This window comes from Urocitellus parryii, chromosome 1, assembly GCF_045843805.1.
Source record: "Urocitellus parryii isolate mUroPar1 chromosome 1, mUroPar1.hap1, whole genome shotgun sequence".
Lineage (NCBI taxonomy): Eukaryota > Metazoa > Chordata > Mammalia > Rodentia > Sciuridae > Urocitellus > Urocitellus parryii.
Window position 1 is genome coordinate 270,709,157 of NC_135531.1, and position 17,748 is coordinate 270,726,904.

Here is a 17,748-nt window from a genome sequence, read left to right on the forward strand (position 1 = left end):
TAAAGATCTTGTGTCCATCTACAACTAAAAAAAAAAGTTAAATAAAAAATAAAAAACAAAAATCACATAATACATTAAATTCTGCATTTGTATAGTTTGTTTACTCCCCCACCCCACCTTTTCTTGGAATGGGAGATTGTCTTTGAGAATGAAAATACTGAAGTAAAGGAGGTCAGGTAACTATCTGAAAGTAAAAAAAAGTCTAGGATAAAGTGAAGAATATTAAAACTCTAGTAAACTTTACTAAGCTCTGTATTTTTCTATACTCTATAATGGTTTTATAAAAAGTAATTCTATTAATTTTCAGTGCATTCCTTCAAGTGGGGAAAAAATAAAAATTAAATACATATTTTCATGGAAACACAGTTAAATTAGTTTTTACATACCCACAGATAACAGAGTGTCGCTAATTTAAAGAAATGACACCAGATCAGTTAACTGTTATATAGATGAAAATCCTCATTATGAAAGACTTTACAAAAATATATAAAAGTAGAAATCCAAGAAGAACCTTACCCCAGTTGCCTGTAGATGTTGCCTGAATTCATCCATCGTTGTGTTTGAGATGCTCATATCCCTAAACATTCCTTCCAGTTTTGAAGTAAACTGACATCCGCATTCAGTCTATGGAGGAAAAACACAAGTATATACAAATAAATGATGGATTTTTCTATGAGAAAATATAGAAACAAGTTATTCTATGTTATTGGCACTGCTGATAATCTCTGTAAATTTTTCTATGAGTTGTTATATGCCTCGTTACCAAATGTTAGGGTTTTAAGAATAACCCCAAGCATTTTGTTTTAAAAATGCAAATTTCCAGACTCTTTGAGCGATTCCTATGTACTCCATGGAATACACAGGGCCCAAAACTCTGCATTTTTTAAAAGGACCTCAGGTAATTCACTTACAGGTACTTTATGAATATCTCTTCATGAAACAGAATTACATGGTGATATTTCTTTATTATTTCCTTATTAATTAATCTTCTCATAAGCCTCTGTGAATGTATCCTACCATACCATAATGTCCTACAACTTGAACAAATGTAAGGATAGACTGCCACTCTCATGAATAATCTACCTTTAACAATATCTTAAGCACACATTTAAAACCAAATGAATAATTTCCAATCACATGTTACTGGTGCTCTATCACGACAAGCATTACACTTAGATATACTCCACTCCAACTAACTTACAACTTACCTTTAATTTAGATATCATATTTTTTTCAGAGTCATCAGAAACACTTTTATTCGTGAGAAGTCTCCTTGCCAGGTGTTGTTTATAATAACGTTCAAATACATCTTTTTCTTGCATAAACCTAAAAAGGACCATTGCCTTATCCAATATTGTTTCTACTTCTTGTTCTGTTAGCTGCAAAATTAAATTAAAAGACAACTACTATAAAATTTGAGTTATACAAAAATAGCACACCATAGCTCATCTACAGTTTTAAAACATTGTTTGAAAACAAACACAAATATCTAGGGGACAGAAGGGATGAAGTTTGACAAAGTGCCTTCTGCTTCATATAGCAGAACAATCATTACACAACAATCATTACAGCCTTACTGAGGTATTAGAGTAGAATTCCATTTCCAATAGGACTACCACTGAAATGGAAATGTGAGGGAACCACAAGGTTGAATTAAGGGATGACTAAGTTCAGCAGAAATAAAACTTAAAGAATATTTCAGAAACCTCTACATAATAATTAGACAGAAACTTACATACCCAAAAGATAGACCTTTTCACTTAAGCACATTCAAGCCTAAATTTTGCACAGAAGGGTAAAAATTTGTTATACTCCAGATAATAAAGACTCCTTGCCCTTATCTCTAAAATAAAGGCAAGATGATACTGTGACAGACTGTATGGATTAAGCTTATGTATTTTAAAATGAAAAGATACATGATTTCTGTGCATTCTTAGTAATATCATTTTCTTACTATAGTTATTGCCTGTATAAACCAGTGGCTACTTGTTACTTTTCCTTTTGGCTCAAAAATTCCAAGATGACTATTTCATCAAGTGTGATCAAACACGCTTTCTGTGCACAATGGTGCACACCTGAAATCTCAGGAGCTCAGGAGGCTCAGGTAGGAGGACCAAAAGTTCAAAGTCATCCTCAGCAACTTAGTGAGGCCCTAAAGCAACTCAGACCCTATCTCTAAATAAAATATAACAAAGGGCTGGGGGAGTGCCTTAATCCCTGGTATCAAAAAGTAACAACAACAAGAACAAAAAACCCCCCTCAAACATGCTTGATTTTACTTTCTATGTTCTCAAGAGAACTCCTAAGGCCCCAGATATATTACAAAGGCTTGAAAGTGAGTTGCAGTTAGATTTTCAAACTTACTTTCTATATGTTCCCAGAATTCAACTACTGTCTGATAATACAATCCAGAACCAGATAAAAGAAAGCAACACTGTACTACTGGAGAGTATGCCAGTTTTTAATGCCAATTGTAGAGTAAAGTAAGTGAAATGTCAAAGAAATTATGATCATGTGAAATATTTTAAACAATACTTTTTAATAGATCACAGCACATTTAAGTACAGCGGTTTGGCTTAATTTTTCTATCTATAAAATTTATTAACTTTATACTTTATTTTCTAACCTTACATCAACAAATACATTTTAATATATTTGAAAATGCATGACGACTTACCCCTTTGACTCCCTTTTTCAGCTTATCATCAATAAATAATGAGAGGTATTCAGGAGACCTGGAGTTGAGGTTAAGGAAATACTCAAAATCACCAGCAATAGTCTGTTTAAAGAGCCGGTCATTATTGAATGATTCCTGAAGGAAGCGATCAAATCTACTCTTCAGGTCCAATAAGCCCTTATAAATAAAAACAAATTTAGGACACATTATAAAAATTTTGTACAAATATACTTACGATCATTTATGTTTATCTTAACTTTGTTGGTAATAAATGAATACATTCACAGTTAAACTTATAGGATCTATATAATTTTCAAGTCTGTATGTAGCCCGTATTCAAAATGTCAGTGATGAGAAAGCATGTTATCTTCCACATACATATACTATATTAGAGATGAATCAATGATCTGCCTCACTGCTTTGACCTACCAGGTTAGCCAGAGAGAAGCTTAAAAATGCATGAAGAAGAGGGGATTATATTAAAACATGAACAATCTGGAGTATAATTTACTTAACAATTCTGCTTGCAAGCAAAACATTTTGGAACAAAAAAGTATTTAACTTAAAAAATGTTTTTCCCTCCAACACATTAAAGCATACATAAAATAGAATTCATATTCATTATTGAGACTATTTAAACAAGGTCTTGATCAGGTTAACGAATGAAGAGTTGCACAACAAATGAAGAGTCTGGCTCCCTGATATAAATATGTAAAATCTGCAAAATTCTAAAGTTTAGGATAATTACACATTAATAAAAGTGATCTTTTTTAGCACTTGTCAAATGACTTTATAAAAACTTGAAGAGAGTCTTCTGTAACTCACTTGAATATAGTCAACTGGATTCTTTCCTTCTCCCTCCTCAGAAACAAGGGCTTTACCTTGCTCCCGTAAATAAGAACTCATACATTCACACATTGTCTTCAAACCATTTGGCACACGACTAAATAACTTGTACATACAAGCAAGGTCTGCAATTAGAAAGAAAACACAAATTGGCTACATTAAAAATTATAGAAAAAATGTGAGTCTGTGTTTAAGAGAAGTTTATTTTTCCATTACCACCATCTGCTGACCACTAGGACTATTAAAGAACAGCAAAATCAGGGGGCTGGGGTTGTGGCTCGGTGGTAGAGCACTCACCTCACATGTGTGGGACCCTGGGTTCTATCCTCAGCACCACATAAAAATGAGTGAAATGAAGGCATTTAAAAATAAATAGCAAAATAAAAAAAAAATTAAAAAGCCTAGTTGTTATTATGATTTATGAACAGCTTTTAAATGAGATGCTTTGAAAGCATCAATAAAATATCTTAGGAAACTTTAATTTTAATTTACATGGAATAGAAGCTGCCCTCACAGCATAGTAAAAAAATGTCATTAAAAATGAAAACTTTTGGGGGCCTGGGTTGTGGCTTAGTGGTAGAGCACATGCCTGGCATGCATGAGGCACTGGGTTCAATCCCTGGCACCAGATAAAAATAAAAACAAATAAAATAAAGGTATTGTGTCCATCCTACAACTAAAAAAAATATTTTAAAAAATGAAAACTTTCAACATAATTTATCATATGTAACTCTAACATAGAATCTATAAACATGCACCAAAGGATAATTCTAATTATGGTATAGCTGGCAGATACTTCATAAAGAAAAAACTTTAAAAACCAATTAAAATTTTATCACTCAATTGACAAGGATTACAATAAATAAAGTGAAGTGCAATAGGATTTACTTCATTACATGTTAAGTTTAAATTTATGATATAAAAATCTATTCTTTAGTATTCTCCTCACAGCTATTCTTAATATCTCCCAGTGGTATCCTAAGCAAACATCTATATTTTACAAATTAGCCTGACTGTATATATTTTTTTAATTTAGAATGGAAACTCTGGTCTCCATCATTTTTCACAAACCTATAATGTAGACTTGAAATACCGTTTTTTTCATGGGTGAAGTATTTCTATGAGATAACAACTTACTGGGAGACTATGATGTCAGAAATTTATGTCCTAAGAATTTTTACTATCAGTAATGTTTCAAAATAGTTTTAGAACTGCAGTTTCTAGATCAAGGGTTGGCCAATTTTTTTTTTTTTTCTGTACAGCACCAGATACTAAATGTTTTAGGCCTGTAGGTCATCTAGTCTCAGATGCTACTACTCAGTTTTGCTACTGTAACAAGAAGGCAGCTACAGATACTACAACTGTTTCAAAACAAACTTTATGGGCACCGAAAATTCATATAAATTTTCATGTGTAATGAAATATTTGATGTTTCTTCAAATAGGTGTTGGGCCAGATTTGGCAGACAAGCCATAATTTGCCTCTAAAACTAAAGTTAAATGTATTTTTTAAAAACTTAGAAGCAAATCTTATAAAAGACCTATCTTATAGCTTTCCATATATTTGGCATATATCATCACAAATTTCCCACATCAAAAACAGGTATTTTAAAATGTAACAGCAATTTATATACCCAAACTATAACAAATTTGGTACATCAAATACCTCTAGCAAAATTATTCTTGAGTTGTCTAATCTGTTCCTATGTTATTATAAGTTTTGCTTAGATATATTATATATTTAATGGTATGTAAACTAATATATGTTCATTGTATTTAACTGTCTTGATATAGTAGTGAATGAAAGAGTAAATGAAAACTAGTGGCATTCAAAAAATTAAATATCATTAGTTCTTCACATACCTAATAAAACAATAAAAATGAAATAACATTTAAGCAATTTCATACAGCTATGGTGCATCTAATAACCAAAGAAACTTTATCCTCCATTCATAGAGAAAATTGTTTTTCACTTTCTGATTCATGAGAATTTGGCTTCATAATGGTGAATGTGACTCTGACATATTCTCAATAAACTGCTCAAGAGCAGGGCCTACCACAACTGAGACATTTTGCAATTAGGTTTCTCGTGGTAGGTCAGGAAAAACGGTAGTCAAGTGACTCAAGAGGCAGAGGTAGGAGGATCGTAAGTTCAAGGGCAGCCTCGGCAACCTAACAAGACCCTAGCTCAAAACTAAAAAAAAAAAAAAAAAAGGAAGGGCTGGGATACAGCTTAGTGGTAGAGCACCCCTGGGTTCAGCTGCCACAATCCCCCTACAGACAGACAGACAGACAGACAGACACAGACACACACACACAAAAATAACAATAATTTACAATCAACTACTTGATGAAAACATTGAAATATAACAGGAAAAACTAGTAAATAACTATTATGCTATTGCTTTAGTCATATATTTATTAAGTACTTGTCTTGTTGGGCAAATCTAATAAATACCTTCAACACATGTCTCCATGCAGGATACAGAAATGCTGTATTTCAAGCACATCTAGAAACTTCAAACATTTTCCAGTCCCTAATCTCCACTTTAGTCTGCAGGGGCCATTTAGATCAAGACTCAAAGCTCATGGGCCAAATACATCCTGCTATCTGTTTTTTTGTCCAACTCATAAACTAAGAATAGTTTTCACACTTTTTATAAGTTGGGGGGGAGGGAGAATGAAAAAATATATATATTTAGTGATGTGAAAATTACATAAAGTTAAAATTTCAGAGTCCACAAATAAAGCTTCTAAGAACACAGGCCTTTTCCTTTGTGTTACTGTTTATGGCTACTTTCTCACTAGGACAGCAGAGATGAGCAGTTGACTATATAGCCCATAAAATATGTGCCATTTGGACCTTTACAAAAAAGTTTGCCAACCCCTGATACAAACAATTATCCAAGAGTATCTCATTTTAGAAAACATGACAATATGTTTTGTTATTTGGTTTTATCAAAAACAGGTTGGCCAGAAAAATACTTAAAAAAGGAAATTTCTCGGAATGAGGTTGTAGCTCAGTGGTAGAGCACTTGCCTAGCACGCATGATGCACTGGGTTCAATCCCCAGCACCACATTATAAAATAAAAGTACTAAAAAAAATTTTTTTAAATGGGAATGTCTCTGGTTTAAAAGAACAAATTTATAATCAACTTTCCATTACCTTCTCACATAAACACAAAAGGAAGGATTCTATCAGATGAGGATGGACAAACCTTTCTTCCCCCTCTTCTCTTACATCCTTGTGTCTTTATAATTCTCCTTTTAAAAAAACTTTACTCTTTTCTTACCAGGGGGAAAAAAGACTCAATTCACTGAAAATACCCCAAATCTTCATTTACTAAACATTGTAAAGTATTATCATTAAATCCCATTAAAACGAGAAGTGATAAATCACATACACAAATTAAAAAATTATTAGCAATAACGTAGAAAAAGGATTTAATTATTTTTCAAGTGGTAATGCTCACCTTCTGTCTTTCCATTTTTTAACATATGTACTAGCCCAGAATTCTCCATTTCTACTATAGTCTTCATGTGCTTGGAAATAAGTTCTCTCTCAACTACCTTTACAATGGGCTCTTCGGTTGATTTGTCAAGGCAGTGCATCACCCGTTCTATTTCTTCATTAATTCTAGCTTCTACTTTCTTTATATATACTGAAGCACTGTTTTCTGCTAAAAATTTCTGGCTTTCCATCTGCAATTAAAAAGCATGATATTGATATATATAGATATATATGTATATATATATTTTTAAAATGTATTTAAATATAGAAGGAAAACATGTTTCTGCTTTTAACTTGGTTTCGACACTGTTTATAAATAAGGACCATTAACATTTCCTCATTACATATTCATATAGTCTGAATTATAGTCTTCAAAAGCATTTATTTAAGTAAACCTAAATTAATACATTATCTGTAAACACGGTTCTTTAAACTTTGCCAGTCAACTCCAAATGGAAGCCTCTCACCCTCAATGGGAATTGAATCTTCTTTGATGTGTTTGTTATAAAATTATAACTACAAAGATTAATCATGTTTATCATAAGCTTTGCTGGCATACTAAAGTTTTCCTGCCACTCCATTCCCAGGTTCAAAGGAATATAAAGTTTAAGAAACAGAGCTTTTAAATAACTATTGATCTTGACCTGCTAACATTAGCCTTACATAAGTTCCACTAAATTATAAATGGTATCCCAATTAATTTTAACTGATTTGATACTAGCATTAATGTATGTGCATCTAAGAATTACATAATAGAAGACACACTGACATAAACTTTAAGTACAAAATTTAATAACATTTCCCACTTTCTTTACAAAAAAGTAGTTCTAATTCTTAAAAACAATCAAATCCTTAGAACAAACATTAAAACACTGAACAAAAATCTTAGTAAGACTATCTCCACTTACTATTGAAAACAGTACATATTAATATTTATACACATTTACACATGTACCCCTGTAGTAAATTTTGGTAATGAAGGAAATTAAAACTATGAAAAAGTAAAAAATACATAGAATTAGTGGACATACTACTAGAAAATAAAGACTGCTTTCTACATTTTAAGTCAATAGTTCATAAAGCATTGTCTGAGCTCACCAGTGTGGCCACAACAGTATTCCTGAAGGACAACAAATGGATTTGGAAAAAAGAAAACAGGAAGTCTATTCTTTTGTTTCTTTATGGGTAAATGAACGGAAAATTCACTCAATTCTTTTCTATGTATACATCTAATGCTCTTATAAATGAACTGCTGAATTATTAAAAGGTATTATAATTTTGTATTCATTTGCTTAATGGAGTAAAAACTTTCAATCAATATTCCACTAAGGCATCCTTTTTGGCAATATTACAAAATTTCTACAAATACTCAGTTGCAACATTTAGGTAGGATGTTTGTTAACGTTACCTTACAAACATTTTCACGTTTATCAGTGCTCAATTATTGTTATTACCATGATATCATTACAAATTAGTATTAGTTTAGCTTCACCATTAACAATTTAGTTGGTTTGGGGTTGGCCTATAATTTCCTGATCAATAACCTTTAGAGCAAATATGCAGTTTAGGATTCTGCATATCCCCATGTTTATTTCACTAGTAATTGATATTACTAACAGCCTATGTGGCAAGAATCCATTGGTGATATGTAGCCTGTGAATTTACGGTACTTATAAAAATCTGTAACACATAAATACGATATAAAATATTAAGGATATTTCTAAGTTTATATGTGTACAGGTTTAAATTCTTCAACTTTTTTATCCATGAACTCCTTTACTGGAATATGAGAATGTGGAGTAGTTGTGCTTTGTGGCAGTTGTTTGCACTATCCCCTTCTCCAATGGACCAAAATGTCAAAAAAAAAAAAAAGTTCAAAATGTTAAAACTAATAACTAACTACATTCAATCATGTTAAAAACATTTTAAGATCATTTATTTACATTTTCACTGATTACCTGAAAAAATTCTGCAGACATTTCCAAAAAAGGAGCTTCAAAATCTTCTTCATAGACAGATCTTCCTTCGAGACCTAAAATCATTAACATCTGGCAAGCATTCCTTATTGCGCCTCTGTCAAAAGAGTTTACATCACTTGATAATCCAAGTACATTAGAGATTCATAAAGATTCTAAACAATAGTTAGAAATATTTTCAGGAACATTTACTTTTTATCAAATTGACCAATCTCTAATAAGTTAGTCCTTTATAACAGAAATTTAGAGTAACTTTAATTGAAAAACATCCTGATTCCACAGTTACTTAAGTTGTTCTTACCTTTTTCTAACTTAAAATTTTTAAAGAAAAAATGCTTAAATATTTCCACGGTACTTAAAAACATAGGCTGTGGAAGCAGGAAGGAAGGCAGACAGGCGAATAAGGTTATACTACCAGATTTGAACACAGCTACTCCTAGGCAAAATAGTTTTTTGTAGTAAATGGCATTTGGGTAATCCTAAGCAAGCATCAAAGCTGACAACTTCACAAGTTTTCAGCAAAGAGCTGCTCTTACATAATTCAAACCACTCTAGCAGTACCACCACAAAAGTGGTATTACACTCATATCAGGAAAGGGAACAGAACAGATAACCTAGTAGTTCTTAGTTAATTTAGAGTATGTTAAACAGTTCTTTCAAAAATATTAAAAATGAAGGTTAGACAAAAGCCCAGCTGGGTGCAGTAGTAGCATGTGCCTATAGTCCCAGCTATTCAGGAGGTTTAGACAGGAAGATCACTTGAGCCTGGAGAAGAAATAAAAATTCTAGGAAGGGAGGAAGAGAGGGAAAAAAAACAGAGAGAAACAGGGACAGAGAAACAAAATGCCAGCATGAAAAATATATGAAAAACCAAAACACCAGTGGCTAATTTGTTTCGAAAAATCGTGTTTGTTCTTTTTTTTTTTTTTTTCAAAGCCTAGTATGGTCTCTTTTAAAAATATAGATGTATGTTGAAATTCTAAGTAGCTGTGATAGTATTTTAAAGATTTTAATATGAAAGTGAGTCACTTCTGAAAACACAAGCACTAAAACCCCAAAGCACATGGGGTGGGGGGAGCACAAGAGGAAAAGATACATGATATACCTGTCTACAACTTCTCCTTTCCGCTCTCTTGCAATCATATCCAATAGAGTTTGCCGAAGATGATCTCTAATACACCCATATCGTACAACTTGATCTCGAAAAATAATTAATCCCAAATTGTAGACATTCTCTACGTTATTTTGTTGTACGTATACACGGTCCTGGAGTCAAAATAAAATCATGTAAATATAAGCACAATTCTTATAGTCATCAAAACAATTACCATGACCTACAATAAAAAATATGTAAATAAAATTCCAAAAGCAGTCATTTTTCAGGTGAGAAACATTTCAAACTAACTTAAGCATTATGCAATTTCCTCATACTTCCCAAGTTATATAAAACTGTCTTTAATTTATAATGGTTACTAAAACAAATAATGGCCATAGATGACCGCCCCTTTACTCTAAGAAAATAAAGGGGAGAAAGCAAGTATTATATCCAGAGAAGTAGGTAAGGAGAGAGCTAAGGAGAAAAGGTAGAAAGCTATACCACGCTCCAACAAAGTTCTTCCTTAAATTCCGTACTGGAAGATCATATTCTCTGAAATAAATCTCAGAACTGAATCAAACACAGACTGATATGACTTAAGTTGACTGTTACTGGTAGAAATTAAAAAGCTCCAATGCATATTAAAAAATACCATTAAGTATTACTTTGGGGAAAGAGCCCAAAGCTTTCACCAGATTCTTAGAGGCACCTGTAATTAATTAATTAAAAAAAAAAACAGTGAAGAACTAATAAAACAAACTGAACTTTTGAAAACCAATATAACCAGAACCAAAAGGTGAACATGAACAGAGTTTTATTATTAACAATATAACCTGAATGGTAATGATCAACCTTCCAAACAATTTTAATTGAATTCTCTACGTGCAGCCCTCAGTTAATGTACCTTAATTCTTCCAACCTCTCCTTTTGTTTTTTTATACAATGGTAGATACCTATTAGCCAAAAGAAAACCATTTCTTTTATCAACATATTCAGTACTCATTTTTGTATATTCTACATAATCTTATCATTAGGTCATGTTTTTCCAATCTTGACATCAACTTTAGGGAGGTCAAAATTTCACTGATAACTTCTCTAAGTTCTTGGACTTCACATTTCCATCATGGAGGTCTTAAATTCCAAGCTTCCCTCTGACTCTATTCTTCCTTTCTTTTCATGGCTCCTACCCACCAAACTGGCTTCTTATTCCCTCTGTGACCTCCAGGTCCAACCCTTCCCTACTATTATCCTGATTTTGACTTGGTTTTTAGCAATAAAATAACACATAAACAGTAAAAACTGGCATAACTCTAATGATTAAAAAGCAACAAGTATCCTTTTTTAAAATATTATGTTTTAGTTGCAGTTGGACACAATACCTTTATTTTACTTATTTTTATGTGGTGCTGAGGATCGAACCCAGGACCTCACATGTGCTAGGTGAGGGCTCTACCACTAAGCCACAATCCCAGCCTGTAAATTTGATTTTCATAGTTCCAAATACAAATTTCTATGGTAGAAAAAAGCATTATACACATGAAAATGGAGAAAATGTGTTCTACCCTATTTAATAATTAAAAAAAAACAGTTTAAATTTAAAGACTGGTAGTAAAACTGGGAAACTATTAAACATACACACATTTTATCTTAAACATTTTAATTAAACACATAAATGCTCATTCAGATTTTTTTTTCAGTCCTAGGGATCAAAACCCAAGTACTTGCACATGTTAAGCACATATATTCATTCTTCCACTGAGCTATATTCCAACCCTCTAGAGATTACGACTTTCTTTGAACACTGCCTTTCTTACATGCAATTATCCGTAATAAATTGTCCAACATTCCTAGTTTTAGTTTCATAAAGGTGGAGCATAACACTAGAGGAATTTGTGAATATAAAATCCTAGATTTTTTTTTTTACAATTTCTATTCCAATGTTTAAAATTATCCACACCAAATCCACATCAATATTGTAGCCTTTGTCTTTATCAAGTCTTTCAAAATCATTCAATTTAGTTTGCCAAAGAAAAAAATTCCACACTGATGCATCAATTTATATATTAAATTATGTAATAACAAGAAAAAAACAGGTTTAAAAACAAATACAAGCGATATTCAGTAAAGCACAAATCTCAACTGGAAGGAGTAGAACTGAAAAACTTACAAAGTTACCTCAATATCCATGAAAGCACTTTTTATCAGTGAGGATGTTTTATAGCTAGAGAAGAAAGAACTGAATTGTGGCAAGTCTTGTAAGTTTCAACTACACAACAGGCCTAGTGGACATTAGGTAAATCTTGTAGGGAGAAAAAATACCTGTGTGTGTGAGTGTGTAAACACTATATTACCAAGTTTAATGTATGCCTATTAAAATTACCCCTTTCTTTTTTGCAATGTCAGATGCTGTAATTTAAATTTTTAAAAACTTGTTCTAATTAGTTACACGATAGTAGAATGTATTTTGACATGTTATACATGTAAGAAGTACAACTTCTCCTTCTCTGGTTACACATGATGTACAACAATTACATTGGTCATGTAATCATACATGCACATAGTGGAATGAATCAAGCATTACTGTCCTATCTTTCCTATTCCCATCCTCTCGGTTCATTCCCTCTGTCTAATCCAAAGTACTTGTATTCTTCCCTAACCATGCCCCCTTACTGTAAATTAGCATCTGCTTTTTGGTCTTTGGTTTTTGGGGATTGGCTTATTTCATTGGCAAATGCCATAATTTCACTCTTCTTTGTGGCTGAGTAATATTCCATTGTCTAACCCCTTTCTCAAGAAAGGCTAAGAGAATCATCCAATACTTCAACCAGATTATATTACTTTTTGGAGAAAAGAACTACCTTCAAGAATTATAGAAAAAACATCTAAACAACGCAATCTGCAGAGTGAAATAGTGTTTCTATATTTTCTTTTTATACTGTCTTATTGCTGTATAATTTATATGCCAACCTAACTGAGTGGATAGCTGAATAATTTACAGTAAATTTCTAAAGCTGTGCAACTATTTCAATAATCCAGCTACAGAATATTTCCACCACCCAAAACAATCCCTTTAGTTGTTTAGAGTCAATACTCATGCCCACTCCTAGCATCTCTGGCTTTCTGTCTTTATAAATTCCCTTCTCTGGACTTTTCACAATTATCATATATAATCTTTGTCCCTGATCACTTTTATCACTAAGTATAAACTTTACAGTTCACTAATAATATAAGATATATCAATATTTACTTATTTTTAGTGCTAAACAGTATTTCATTACAGGTATGGAATTTACATATTGACAAATTTGGATATAAAAATTACAATAATGGTAAGAATAGTAGATGCAGAGTACAATTCTGACTCTATTATTAACTATTATGTTACCCTGAGTAAGTCATTTAACATTCTGGCCCCCAGTAAAACAAAAGGAATGGAATCTCTAAAATTTTAATATAATTTCCTATAAAGCTTAATCCTCTGACCAAAAGTTAATGTACATGGGGATCAAGATGTATTTCGCTACTACTTTTTCCTTTTGTATTTATTTTCTGTCAACCCAGGCCTGGGTCTTCCAACACCTAAGCACAATGTAATGCTTTCACTAGTGAAGTAGACTGAATCTATAACTTTAAGGCCTACAATATTTGCTATCTCAAGCCTGAGCAAGAAGGCAGAAAGGAACAGGCACAGCTGGTACATTCCTTCAGTACACTGTGTACACTGGGGGAGGAGGGCAGGGGAGTGCGGGTGTTACAGGGAGGATGCGTCAGTATAGAAAGTTACGCATGATGACAGAATATAATTGGGGGTATGGACAAAACACAGAACACTTTAAGCCAAAGACTAGGGGAAATACAGATACTATAGTATCAGAGCCAAACCATTTTGTCTTCCAACTTGATATTATCAAGGTGTATATAATGATTATAACTAAATGACATATAGTAAGAAAAACTTAAATCTGAAATGTGATCAAAGATACCAGAGCTAATAAATGAAGGGAAAAAAATCCAGAAACTTAAGTGTGATCACATAAAATAAACATATATTTACATTAAATGTTTTATGACTAATTACCATCAAGTCAAATAAAGGCTAAAATACGCATTAACTCAAATTTTTGTGTGAGCATGTTAAACAAAAATGTATGCACACATGTGCAGTAAATTTGTGATCTAAGTATACCTCTAATAATATACATTAAAATATTTGCTGACTGAGCATACTAAATCTGTTTATTAGTTATCTGCACTATCAAAAGGAATTCAGCCTGGAGGTATACAATAGCATTTTCAGATTTTAACACAAACCTTCCTTTGTTAAAAAACAAAAAAAACCTTCCTTTGTTTAAAAAAAAAAGTGGTTCATTTTATGTAATACCATATTAATTTAGCTCTAATCAATTAGAGTACCATGAGGTTTTTACTTTTGTCTTTCTGTTAATATTTTTTTTAAAAAATCACTTTTTTAAAGTCCCAGCTCTACTTAACTTCTAACTAGCTAAGAGAATACTGTCTTAAAGAGTTGACAAGATTAAGAAATCATCTAAAAAGAAAATATATGAAAGACTGAACTCTGAAATATTCTAATCTCAGGTTTAGACCAAAATGTAGTTTTGTGTGAGTTCAACATTAGTCACTTATGTACTGCAGAGAGCTCAGCAGAGTTGGAGGCTGCTTCTATTTGCATTTTTAATGCCAAAATACAGATATTTAAAATATAAAATGTTCTGAAAAGCATTTCTGAAAGATTTACATAAAGTGATATGAGAATTTAAGTCTCTATTTATAGTTCTCTCTTATTCAATCAAGCCTATAGAGGGCAAGAACCTTCACAGATAGGTGGACCCTTCACAGAGAGGTAACAAGCTATGAACCAAAGATAAAGGGACCATATTATGTCCACCTTTTCCTAGAGCTAGGCAGAAATCAGAATGCTCATCTACTATCATTCATACAATTATTTCAATACACCAACTCCTAAGCACATCACATGCAACATAATATTTTACAATGTTCTTCTAGTCTTGAAAGAATAGCTCTTAAGACCAATTTCCCTGCCAAAACAACTATAAAGTCTAGATTAAAAAACAAAACAAAAAAAAACTACCTATATAAAAACAATAAGGACAGGTAGGTCTCTAAGAGTTGAGGTGGAAAGAGATACAGTCTTTCTTACAAATCAGATTAATAATTCCTCACAGTAAAGAGAATTTTAACCATGTTTTCATTCATTTTCCCCACAAAAGGACAAGAAAAGAGGTACACAGATTCAAAAGTCTTTACAAATATAAGTATTTGTCCTCCTAATGAGCTAGAAATAATCCTGAAAAGTTAAAGTCACATCAAAAACAAACAAGCAACTCTAGCAAGCCTGCTAAAACATGTTTGAACCTGCCTTCTCAAGCTTAATCACCAGGCAATCTTTTCTATCCACAAGTAATGAAATATTTTCAAACAGGGTTTGCTTTCAAGTCACAAAATAAATATAGGTGAAGGAAGGATTAACACAAGCCAGAAACAGAGAAGCCAGAAAAGTACCAAAAAGTTTCTACTACAGAATCACACTGGAGTGGGAGTTAAATAAATGAAAGTTTAAAGAACTGGCCCAATTCCACAATGCTAGTGCCTGACTACATTTTTTTTAAAGAACACCAGTAAGATATGAAACAGTAAACTGTTCAGACAGATTAAAATTTCTGGGTTTTACAATATAACTGATAAATTTAAAGGAGAAAAGCACAGGATACAATATGAAGATTTCAACTGACTTAAGCTCAGAGTCATAGTTTTACCACTATAAAACAGGCTCAAAATCTCTCATAGCTATTAAGGTGCTTTTTAACAAACAAACAAAAAATTAGTTGTAAAAAAAAATTGTATTTAAAAAATAATTTCCAGCACCAAGCATGGTGGTACATGCCCCTTATCCCAGCTACTCAGGAGGCTGAAGCAGGAGGAGCACAAGTTGGAGGCCAGCCTCAGCAACTGAGCAAGACCCAGTTTCAAAATAAAATTATAACAAGGGTGGGTATGTTAGTTTAGTGCTTGCCTAGCATGTTCAAGACTCTGGGTTAAAATTCTAGTACTGAAAACGGGGCGGGGGATTCTACTTAAGAACCATTTACTAAGATACAAGACAAATCAAAACCCTAGACATGTTTCTCCAAAGCTGTACAAATTGTACCAAATCTTAAGATAAAAACATTGTTCTCTATTCCAAAATTTCATAATTTAAGACTGAGTGGAAAAAAAGAAACACTAGAAAATAGTCTCTATTAGAACCATAGGAGTAACTGCCCTCGAAAACTTGGAGCAGTCAACTTAGAAGACTATCTTTTAGAATACAAGACATATATATTAAAAAGCAAAATAATTCAATGATTAAGATCACTAATTCAAGACCTACCCAGCTTCCTCTATTTCAATCCTGTCTTTGCCATTTAATAGGTTTGATTTTCATATTTGTTTCTCAAGTTTCCTCATCTGTAAAATAACATCTACCTCAAAATGTTATTTCATATATTTCACTTATAGTCAAAGGAGACCTTTTGGCTAGTACACGCCTGTGTACCATCCCAGCTACTTGGGAGGTTGAGGCAGAAGGATCACAAGTTGGAGGTCAGCCAGCAATTCAGGGAGACTCTGTCTCAAAATAAAAATTAAAAACAAGCTGGAGATGTAGATGTTTACTAAGCTGGAGATGTAGATGTTTACTAAAACATCTCAGTAGCAGTGCATTGCATGGTATAGCACTTGTGCAACTATTCAAGAGCCTGGCAATCCCCAGTAACACAAAAAAGAAAAGGGGGAGGCATGTTTATAAGTCCAAATGCTGTGGATAAAACAGTATGGACAGTTCCTCAAAACATTCAAGACAGAATTACCAGGACTGGGGTTGTGGTTCAGTGGTAGAGCACTCACCTAGAACATGCGAGGCCCTGGGGTCAATTCTCAGCACCACATAAAAATAAATAAATAAAATAAAGGTATTGACAACTATAACTTTAAAAAAAAAAGAGAGAATTACCTCATGATCCACCAATTCTACTTCAGAGTATATGCTGAAAAGAACTGAAAGCAGGGACTTGGAGAGCTATTTGTATAACCTAATTCACAGTACCATTATTCAGAACAGCCAAAAGATGGAAACACTCCAGGTGTCAACTGGTGAATAAATAAATTCACTAATTGTGGTATACACATACAATGGAATATTATTTAGCCTTAAAAAGGAGAAAAATTTTGACATACTCCATAACATGAATAAGCCTATGTATGCTAAGTGAAATGAGCAAGTCTCAAAAAGAAAAGTACTCTATGATTTCACTTATGAAGTACTTACAGAGGTCGAATTCATAGACACAAGGTAGAATGGTGGCAGGCAGGGGGAAATAAGAAGTCATTGTTTAATGGGTACAGAATTTCTGTTTTCTAAGATAATGGGTTCCGGAGATGGAAGTGGTGATAGCTGTACAACAATGTCAATGTGTTTAATAGCATTGAATTAAACAATTAAATAAAAATGATTAAGATAGTTTGCTATGTATATTTCACCACAATTTAAAAGACAACAACAAGGCCCAAAAGCCAACTGTTTAAAGGCATCAAAAAAGTAACAAAATCAACTTGGACTAGTGGG

At 32.6% G+C, this 17,748-nt stretch overlaps 1 protein-coding gene across 1 annotated transcript in view; it reads right to left on the reverse strand.

Annotated features, from left to right (window-relative positions):
* The window catches only part of Cul3 (cullin 3), an 83,936-nt gene that overhangs the window by 18,735 nt on the left and 47,453 nt on the right, over positions 1-17,748 (reverse strand). The window contains exons 4-10 of the mRNA XM_077790972.1: positions 10,116-10,276; positions 8,993-9,107; positions 6,997-7,225; positions 3,503-3,648; positions 2,678-2,854; positions 1,209-1,379; positions 517-624 (exon numbers count right to left, since the gene is read on the reverse strand). Coding sequence (XP_077647098.1) covers positions 517-624; positions 1,209-1,379; positions 2,678-2,854; positions 3,503-3,648; positions 6,997-7,225; positions 8,993-9,107; positions 10,116-10,276 — 1,107 coding nt within the window. The remainder of the gene's footprint in view (positions 1-516; positions 625-1,208; positions 1,380-2,677; positions 2,855-3,502; positions 3,649-6,996; positions 7,226-8,992; positions 9,108-10,115; positions 10,277-17,748) is intronic.